This window comes from Rhinolophus sinicus, linkage group LG12 (assembly GCF_036562045.2).
Source record: "Rhinolophus sinicus isolate RSC01 linkage group LG12, ASM3656204v1, whole genome shotgun sequence".
Lineage (NCBI taxonomy): Eukaryota > Metazoa > Chordata > Mammalia > Chiroptera > Rhinolophidae > Rhinolophus > Rhinolophus sinicus.
In genome coordinates, this window is record NC_133761.1 from 36,963,012 (window position 1) to 36,973,480 (window position 10,469).

At 33.5% G+C, this 10,469-nt stretch overlaps 1 protein-coding gene across 1 annotated transcript in view; it reads left to right on the plus strand.

Moving 5' to 3' along the window:
* Positions 1 to 5,341, plus strand: part of VIRMA (vir like m6A methyltransferase associated) — a 55,397-nt gene extending 50,056 nt beyond the window's left edge. Inside the window, exons 20-24 of the mRNA XM_074316955.1 lie at positions 441 to 537; positions 2,072 to 2,238; positions 3,002 to 3,333; positions 4,168 to 4,311; positions 4,996 to 5,341. Of these exons, the coding sequence (XP_074173056.1) occupies positions 441 to 537; positions 2,072 to 2,238; positions 3,002 to 3,333; positions 4,168 to 4,311; positions 4,996 to 5,150 (895 nt within the window). The 3' untranslated portion in view covers positions 5,151 to 5,341. The remainder of the gene's footprint in view (positions 1 to 440; positions 538 to 2,071; positions 2,239 to 3,001; positions 3,334 to 4,167; positions 4,312 to 4,995) is intronic.
* Positions 5,342 to 10,469: the final 5,128 nt, after the last annotated feature.

Genomic DNA, 10,469 nt, shown 5'->3' on the forward strand with positions numbered 1-10,469 from the left:
AGTGTAATGGAGTTATTCTCTGAATTTAGAAAAATTAAATATGGGCAGTTTCTATACACATTGGTACAGCATAATAAACTTGGCTTTTTGGAAATAAAACCAGTGCTCTGTTTTATTGTATTGAAAGGTCACAGTTTGTCACAAGAGGATTACTGTCTAAGTTACTGTTTTTTAAGGATACTTTATTCTTTTTTTTTTTTTTTTTAATTTTTTTTTTTAAATTTATTGGGGTGACAATTGTTAGTAAAATTGCATAGATTTCAGGTAAGGATACTTTATTCTTAAGTGGCTTTTTGAAGGAGTCTTTTCAAGTGCTAATTTTACTAATACTTTATAGGGTTACATTTTTAATTGTACTTTCCACAGATGTTATCTAGGAGATAAGCTAAAATATTTGATTTTGGAATTCTGCTTTTTACCAAATACTTTTTCTGTTCCAGGACTGCATATGTACTAGCTGATGTCATGGATGATCAGTTGAAATCTATGTGGTTTACTCCATTTCAGGCTGAAGAGATTGATACAGATCTGGATTTGGTATAATTTAATTTTATTACTAAATATTTAGAAAAAACTTACTGTTTTTTTGTTGTTGTTTGTGTATTTTTAGCTCTAAAATAGGTTACATATTATAAGGCTGTTAAAAGTCCGTTTGGGGACTAGTACTGCAAATTTTTGTCAGTCATACACGGATTCTCAGTTTTTAAGCTACTTGTTTTGCTTCTTTCTGGTTAATGATCTATACATATGAGAATGAGACTTTTTAGGGGAAAATCACGTTTTTGCCTAAGTACTGTAAGTACTTTGTTTTCTTATATTTGTAGGGTAGAAAATATTCCGCAAAATTATAATTTATTCTGTATTTGGGTTTAAGGAGAGGAACGGTGTTGTGGTATCTGCTCTTAATTTGGGGAAATGTAAAGAATGTATTTGTTAGAATAATATAGTACATATGGAAATTGACATTCTTAAACACGAAGACTTAAAATGTAATGTCTGTTTTATGCTTCTCAGCAATGTATTAGGGAGAATGATTTCAGCCACATGTTATTGTACCATATGTGTTTTTTTTCTTGATTAAAGAAATAAATATATTTGGATATTTCCTGGTCCAAAAAAAGTTAGTATTCATGATGTGCAATAAAACTAAGAGAATGATTCACAGTTAAAGTGTATTTAGTGTATTGAGGGCTCCTTTTCCTTCTTTAAAAGATCACATACAATTCATTTAAATCTCATTAAAGAATTAATTTATTTTTTTAGTGTAAATTGTTGAACTATTCTATAGAACTGTGCTGTCCAATAGAACTTTATGCAGTGACAGAAATGTTCTATAATCTATCCTGTTCGGTACAACAGCCACTAGGCTCATGTGACTGTTGAGCAATGAAATATTGCTACTGTGATTAAGGAACTGAATTTCATTGTGATTTAATTAATTTAAGTTTAAATAGGCACACGTGATTAGTGGCTACCATATTTGACATCACAGGTCTAAAACATTTGTGCTAACTTTATGTTGAATCACAGCTGTCTTGTGATGATGATTGTGACCTTACATGGCTTAGGGAAGTTTTAGGTCTTTTAGGTTTGATAACTTTGAATAAAACCTAAGTAAACATAATTTTCACTTCTCTGAAAGTAAACTTAGGTTGGAACCTCATTAAATGCATAGAACTTTGAGATTTGTGGCACAGAATCCTTTTATAGCAGATATGTTGACTGTACAAGGCTTGCAGAGTATGTTATATTCAGATTCTTTTGGAACAGTTGTGGATATACTACATTAATTTATATAGAGAAATCATGAGTCTTATCAGGTAGCAGAGGTCTCTCTTCAGTTCATAGCATTTCTTTGAGGAGGAGTGCCACCACCTCCCCATCCAAAAAAACACCTGAATTCCTAAGATTTTTTTTTAACTACCAATGATGTTGGTTTTTGAAAAGATGGAAAGAGGCAGACCTATAATTTATTATGAGAGTCATATAATTGATAGGAAATAAGAATTTCTGTAATCAAATAGTTGCATTTAAGGTTTTTTTTCATTTTGTTGAATTTTTATGACTGCAGGTAAAAGTCGACTTAATTGAACTCTCTGAAAAATGCTGTAGTGATTTTGACTTGCACTCAGAATTAGAGCGCTCATTTTTGTCAGAACCATCATCTCCAGGGAGAACAAAGACCAATAAAGGATTCAAACTTGGGAAGCACAAGCATGAGACCTTTATAACTTCAAGGTAAAATTTATTCTACTGAATATTTTGATAGTGGTCATGTAAGCTTATTTATTTTAATGTATTTAGACATGACTGTTAAAGGATAAAGGAATTTTACATAATACTTGAATAATGAATATTGTTTGGAAATTTTTTTAAAGATAATAGTTTGGCCAGGACATACTACTTTATTCTACTTTATGAGCGTTTGGAAGGCTTAAACAAGGGTGAACTGGTTATTTTAAATAATTATTAGTCATATCAATAAAATGTGAGTACCATTCACTAGTTTTGTTGTATTTCCATGGAAAGTACAGGTATACCTTGGAGATACTGCCCATTTGGTTCCAGACCACTGCAATAAAGTGAATATCATAATAAAGCGAGTTAAACATGAAATTTTTGGTTTCCTGGTACATATGAAAGTTACATTTACACTATACTGTAGTCTACTAAGTGTGCAGTAGTGTTATGTCTAAAAAATAATGTACATACCTTAATTACAGAATATTTTATTGCTAAAAAATGCTGTCATCTGAGCCTTCAGTGAGTTGTAATCTTTGCTGGTGTAGGATTTTGCCTTCAATTTGTAAAAAACTCAATATCTGTGAAGTTCAGTAAAGTGAAGCACAGTAAAACAAGATATGCTTGTAGTAGAGATATTTGCAAAGTTAACACAATTGGAATAAAATAATTGAAATGTAGTTTTCAATATTGCAAAGATTGACATTTTTATTGGAAATATGATAAAAAAAGTTTTCAGTGAATATTTTTGTTTTAATAGTGGAAAATCGGAATACATTGAACCTGCCAAACGAGCTCATGTTGTGCCGCCACCAAGAGGAAGGGGCAGGGGAGGATTTGGACAGGGTATACGACCCCATGATATTTTTCGTCAGAGAAAACAGAACACAAGCAGACCACCATCTATGCATGTGGATGACTTTGTTGCAGCTGAAAGTAAAGAAGTTGTCCCTCAAGATGGAATACCCCCACCAAAACGGCCACTCAAGGTATCACAGAAGATTTCTTCTCGTGGTGGATTTTCAGGCAATCGAGGAGGACGGGGTGCTTTTCACAGTCAAAATAGATTTTTCACACCTCCTGCTTCAAAAGGTAACTACTTATGTATGTTTCCTAATGGGTTAGAATATTGGAATATTAGAATATTAAATAGAAGTGATTTAGATGGCATTGATTCAGATAAAGTATTTTTCTGTTACTACAATTAAGCTGCCTCTAGACCATTCGTACTGTTTGCTGTGTACTGTAGTGGATAGAAAGAAATCTTTTCCTTTGATTATTTGCATATTCAGTGATGAATTTAAGTCTTGGCTAATTAGTTTCCTTTTTACATTGAAAATTATGTTTATCCTTTTGAATAATTTTATATATTATTTTCACAGTTGTGCTCATCAACAATTTCCTTGTGATTGTTCTATGTAGTTCACCATTGATTTTTCTCTACTTGGCTGCTGATGTTGTATTTAATCTATTTTAAGTTGTTTCAAGATTTTAGAAACAGAGTGAAGAAATTATACTTCACTAATGATTGATGGCATGTTTTTCTGCTGCTAAGTGAGGGTGAGAATGAAAGAGAAGAGGAGTTTATGTTAATAGCAGACATATAGCTGTGTTAGGAACTTTTATAAGTACTTTACATATAATACTCTCACATCAACAGGTAGGTTCTGTAAATACATCCACTTTACAGAGGAGAAAACTGTCAGCCAGCTGACCAGGACACATAAGTGTAGAGCCAATATTTGAATCCTGGCAGTGTGGCTCCAGAACCTCTGCTCCTACCCATATATAATGCTGCCATTTTATATTCCATTTACAGAATTTCATAGCTTCTCTGACATTACTTTTGAAGATTAAGGAAAACCTGTCAAATCTTCCTTAATCCAATTGAAGTCATGAAAAAGATTTTCATTGTGTTGCCTTTAGGAAACTATAGTCGTCGGGAGGGAACAAGAGGCTCCAGTTGGAGTGCTCAGAATACTCCTCGAGGAACTTACAATGAAAGTCGTGGAGGCCAGAGCAATTTTAATAGGGGTCCTCTTCCACCACTACGACCACTTAGTTCTACAGGTATACTTTCTTTCTACTTGATACTGCTGAGAGTGGAGGCGAATCCTCCTTTTCAAATTGTTGAATGTCATATACTCTGATTCTGGGAGAGAATATTTTAGAATGTAGATGCGTTAGAATGTTCATGCGAATGTAGATTCTAAAGTCAATTTAATTTTATATCTGAATGAGTGCCCAGTGTACATTTTTAATAAAAATAATAAAAATTTTAGATTCTGAACTATGTGTATAATCTGAGCAGTTTCATAGTGCTCTGTTTTTATATTTCAATAACGAAAGCCAATCCTTAAGATACTTTTTGACCGAAGTATTTTAGCAACAGATACCTTAATAGGGTATATTCTGTCTTTGTTTATAGTATTGTCTTGTGTAACGTAAGCATATAATCTTTTCTAAAACATAACTATATCAAGTCCAGAATTATTCTGGTCAGAGGTAGCTTTTGGTTTCAAATGCACATTATTTTTTTATAACAGCTTTATTTGAGATGTGATTATCACATATAAGACAATTTACCTATTTAAAGTGGACAATTCACTGGTCTTTAACATATTCACAGAACTTGCCCATGGATTTTAAAGTACAGAGTAATTCTTGTCTTGGTTTGAGCTCAGTTTTATAGATGAGTATATAATAGGAAAGGAAAGGATGTTGTAACTAAAAATTGTATTCTTTCTTTTATAGGCTACCGCCCAAGTCCTCGTGACCGTGCTTCAAGAGGTCGTGGGGGGCTTGGACCTTCCTGGGCAAGTGCAAATAGTGGCAGTGGAGGCTCAAGAGGAAAGTTTGTTAGTGGAGGCAGTGGTAGAGGTCGTCATGTACGATCCTTTACACGATAAAAATTATTTTGGGAACATTCTAAGTATATAGGAAGATTTCATGAGAACAGTAAAAATAAAATAAGACATTAAAGGACCAGTTAGATTTAGCAGTTATCTGGAGATATCTGAGAGAATATTTTTATCTGAAGCAAGCAGATTTTCTTTGATACCTACACAAGATTTCAATAAAAATCCAAACTTTGTATGTATGTTTTTATATATTTTTTTCTCCTTCATATGTAAGACTTTAGAAAATTTCTTAGGTAGAAAATGAATGATGAAATGACTTTAGCCTTACTGTATTTCTTGTGTATACCACAGATGTTCCCAATACTTTCTCAGCTCATGGTGCCCTTTAGTATTTCAGTAATTTTTTCACAGCACACCTAAGACAATAGAAATGCCTAATAATTCCATTTATTAAACAGATAGGTCCAAACAACTTAGTAAGAATTTATATTATAACCACTAGTAACTGTGGACACTGCACAACGTCTCAAACCTTGGAATCAGCTTAGATGGATACCACCACTGTCATCTCCTGTTCTATGCTTTTTGCACGGTACTTTTATCACAACTGTTAAAAACTTAGTTTTGCAAAGATACACTGTCAATAGTGCTATCCAATATTGAAAATGTAAACTTCCTCAAACTAGTTTGTGTTGTGTCCAACAGACATACTCCCCTTAAAAATTTAAAATATCCTGTGGTAGTCATACTAATTTACTAGGGTACCTAGTGCACAGTTTTGGGAATCTTTTGGCTGTAACAAAAGAAACACAACACTTTTTCTGTTTGTTAGAAAGAAATAACTATGTACTTTGTGCTTCAGCTTTATACCTACTTATGTTATTTTATTACACGGTTATTTAAAGCCTAAATTGAGGTGTATCCTAATACTGGTATTTTGGGAATCAGAAATATCTAATAAAATCTGGACTTTATATACAGAGATAAAGTTTATAACTGAGAAAATAGCTATATTTTCCCCAAGAGATATCTTAACACACTGAGCCTATGTAACTGACATAAAATGCAGAGTTCACTTAAACAACAAAGGCTTGTATGAATCTCATTCTATTCTTTTATCACTCTGTTTTGCTGAACTATTTGTAAATGAATAGAAAGTTTGTTAGGAAAAAGCCTTGAAGAAAAGCTTAGCTCTAAAGATTCTGATGTTTAAGTGAAAGGTAAAGAAATCTTTTTATAACTAATGGCCTCAAAAAACCTAAGATAACCTAAGCCCCTTTCAATTATCAAACCTAATAAGCTCATCTGTAAAGATGCATTTTACATTACATAGAATTTGAAGTTTGTCCCTAATATCTGATGCAAATACATATAAAAATAATTCTTAAGTAATTAAATTTCTTAAATGGTAAGAACATGGCTATATATAGACACATTTCTTGATTTGTTTTTTAGCTTTAAGTTGAATATAATCTCGAAAACATCAGAGTTGTTTATGCTGTTTGTTAGTTTAATACCCAGTAGTTAAGGCCCGCCAAAGTAATAAATTATTAATATAAAAGCAAATTAATGCCAGGCAAATTAAAAATGTGCCAATTAACTGAGAATCTTAGAAAAGCGAGAAGGGAAGGAATTCAACATGTTGACTATCCATTTCATGTACATATCACTCAGTCTTTATAACAGTCCAGCCTATTTTAAAATTATCCTAATTTTACCGATTGAGAAAACTGAGGAGCTGGACTGAAAAGTGATAGAAACAGGATTTAAAACCAGGTTGGCTAGCTTCCAATTCTTTATAGCTCCATTTTGGAGAGGTAGGAAGCTACTTGTTAAGTTGCATGGTATTAGAGATCAGAATTAGTTAATCAGACCTAACACTGTTTTAAGCTATTTCAGAAGCGAGCCAGATAGAAACTGGAGGGTCGTTGCTGTCATATGCATTTAGAACTATATACGTATAACACTATGTACCTTCAAAAATAATTATCAATTGTATGTGTACTTTGGTAGAATAGGTATATGTAGTATTTGCAAAACTTTTTCATGAGATATTTCAGGAAAAGTTTTGAGTGATACTGTGTTTGCCTGAAAATAAGACCGGGTCTTATATTAATTTTTGCTCCAAAAGACGCATTAGGGCTTATGTTCAGGGAATGTCATCCTGAAAAATGATGCTAGGGCTTATTTTCCAGTTAGGTCAAATTTTCGGGGAAACACGGTATTTAGAAATTAATGAAAAATGCAGAATACCCTGGAGAACAAAACTTATTCTAGGAGTTTGATAGAATGATTTACTTATTTCACAAGAATTTAAAAAAATGCTCTGAAATGTTATTCTTCATTTAAAAACAATGTTGCTGGTAGTAATTGGTGTGTGTAAAGCAATAGCAAGTCCAGTTAGTTTTACTGCTTTGTGTAAAAATAATGATAAAAATACCTGCAGATTGAGAATGTGGAAACGAGTGTGTCTCCGAAGTACTGTGTTACACGTACCCTAATACAGCCTGGGGAATATAAGGATGAATAAGATATATTATCTGTCCTCAAAAATCTCAGCCTAATAGAGGAAACAATTACGTACGCAAAGTTTTAAAAAAGTAAATTGCTAAGTGTATGAACATGGAACAATTTGGAGTTCTTGAATAATCCAACCAGTGTATTTCAAACTGATTTTATTGTGGAGTTTTTAAAGTAACTTTTAATTTTATTTTTTCTCCTTTTTTAAAAAAAATTTAAAATATTGCGATAACATTGGTTAACAATATTACCGTATTTTGCCGTGTATAATGTGCACAGTTTTGGCCCAAATTTGTGAGGGAAAAATAAAGATACACATTATACATGGGTGGTACTAATTCCGTATATGTATAAATGTTTTTAAGTATTTTCTTTATGCTTATGAGTTAAAAGTGTAACTCTACAAATCAGTAGCAGTATTCATATGCAAAATAATACCCTGGAATACAATAATTGGTTTTATTGAACTTAAACAATGAACTTGCAATGATAATGAGTTCTTGGTCTTCTATGATGCATAAGTATTGTAAATTTGTCACAGATACAGAAAATTTCGTGTTCCGTAATATGTTAAAAAATAAATGCTAAAATTCCTTTATAATACAAAAACCAAGTACTTAAATGTAAACAAAAATTTGAATTAAAAAACTAAAATGAAAGATTTTTCCCCCTGAAAGTTTAGGCAAGTAACATGGGTACACATTGTAACGGGAGCACATTATACATGGCAAAATACGGTATATAAGTTTCAGGTGTACAACATTACCATTCAATATCTGTATACACTACCAGAAGTCTAGTTTTCATTTGTCACCCTATATTTTAACCCCTTTACCCATTTTTGCTCTCCCCTGTCTTTTCCTCTGGTAGCCACCAGTCTGTTGTTTGTGTCTATGAGTTCTGTTTTATTTGTTTGTTGTTTTTTTGTATTTCCACATATGAGTGAAATCATGGTTTTTGTCCTTTCCCATCTGACTTATTTCACTTAGCATAATGCCTTCAAGATCCATCCTTGTCACAAATGGTAGTATTTCATCTTATAGCCAAGCAATATTCCATTGTGTGTGTGTGTGTGTGTATCCTTTATCCATTCTTCTGTCGATGGATATCTTGGCTATTGTAAATAATGCTACAGTGAACACAGTACATACATCTTTTCAAATCAGTGTCTATTTTTACTGATGATTATGGTTACATGTGCTTTTTTCTGGATACCATGTGTTTTGAGTATCATCTTCCACCCTTTCACTTCGGGCCTGTCTTTGTCCTTAGAGGTGAGATGAGTCAACTGAAAGCAGCCTGTAGTTGGGTCTTGTTTTCTAAATCATCCAACTATTCTGTGTCTTTTCATTGGGAAGTTCAGCCAATTTACATTTAGGATGATTATTGATTTATGAGAACTTACCACTGCCATTTTATCTTTTTTTCTAATTGCTTTGTTTCTCCAATGTTTCTTTTCCCTTGTGTTTTTGTCTGCTATTTCAGTTTGGCGGTTTTCTGTAACGGTTTTGTTTCCTCTTTAATGTTTTGTGTCTCAGCTCTGGATTTTTGTTCAGTGGTTATCATGAGGTTTGTATAAAATGTCACATAGATAAAATAGTCCTTTTTTTTCTGATAGCATTTTAATTTACCTATGCAAGTTATGTCCTTTTTCTCCTCCCTTTTTATGTTTTTGTCAAAAATGATGCCTTTTTAGGTTGTGTTTATTACCAAATTGAAATAGCTATAGTTTTTTGTTCTTTAAAATTTTTATTGGGGAAGAGGAACAGGACTTTATTGGGGAACATTGTGTACTTCCAGGACTTTTTCCAAGTCAAGTTGTTGTCCTTTCAATCTTAGTTGTGGAGGGCGCAGTTCAGCTCCAGGTCCAGTTGCCGTTGTTAGTTGCAAGGGGTACAGCCCACCATCCCTTGTGGGAGTCGAACCAGCAACTTTGTGGTTGAGAGGACGTGCTCTAACCATCTGAGCCATCTAGGAGCTCAGCGGCAGCTCAGCTCAAGGTGCCGTGTTAAATCTTAGTTACAGGGGGCACAGCCCACCACCCCTTGTGGGAGTCGAGGAGTTGAACCGGCACCCTTGTGGTTGAGAGCCTGTTCTCTCTAACCAACTGAGCCATCTGCCACTGGCCCATGTGGGAATCGAACCAGCAGCCTTCGGCGTTAGGAGCACGGAGCTCCAACCGCCTGAGCCACTGGGCCGGCCCAATAGTTATTTTTAATGCTTTTTTTCTCTTTAACATTTGTTATAATTGTTTAACACCTTATTCTAATATAGAATTGCAATTACCTGCTTTTTATTTGTCATCTTACTCAAAGTGTTGTGTACTTCTGTCTTTTTGTTTTAGGTAGATATCCTTTCAGCATTTCTTGTAATGCAGGTCTTGTAAATTCCTTCAGCTTTTGTTTATCTGAAAAAGGCTTTATTTCTCCTATCTAAAGGATAATTTTGCTGGATAGAATATTCTTGGTTGGTGATTTGCACCTCAATATTTTGAATATATCATTCCACTCTCTCCTGGCCAATAAGAGTTTTTGTTGAGAATCGTGATGATAGCCTGATGGGGTTTCATTTGTAGGTTACTGTCTTTTATTCCCCTGCTGCCTTAAGAATTCTTTCTTTAATCTTTGACTTTTGGCAGGTTTAATACAACCTTGGAGAGGTCTTTAAGCATTGGGATAATTAAGTGTTCTGTTAGCTTCTTTTATTTGTGTGTTCAGTTCCTTCTCCAGGTTTTGGAAGTTCTCATCTATCTCTTTGAATAGACTCTCTGTTCCCTTCTTCTTCTCTTCTGGGATACCCGTTATTCTTATGTTGTCCTTTCTAATGGAGTAAGATAGTTATCATAGA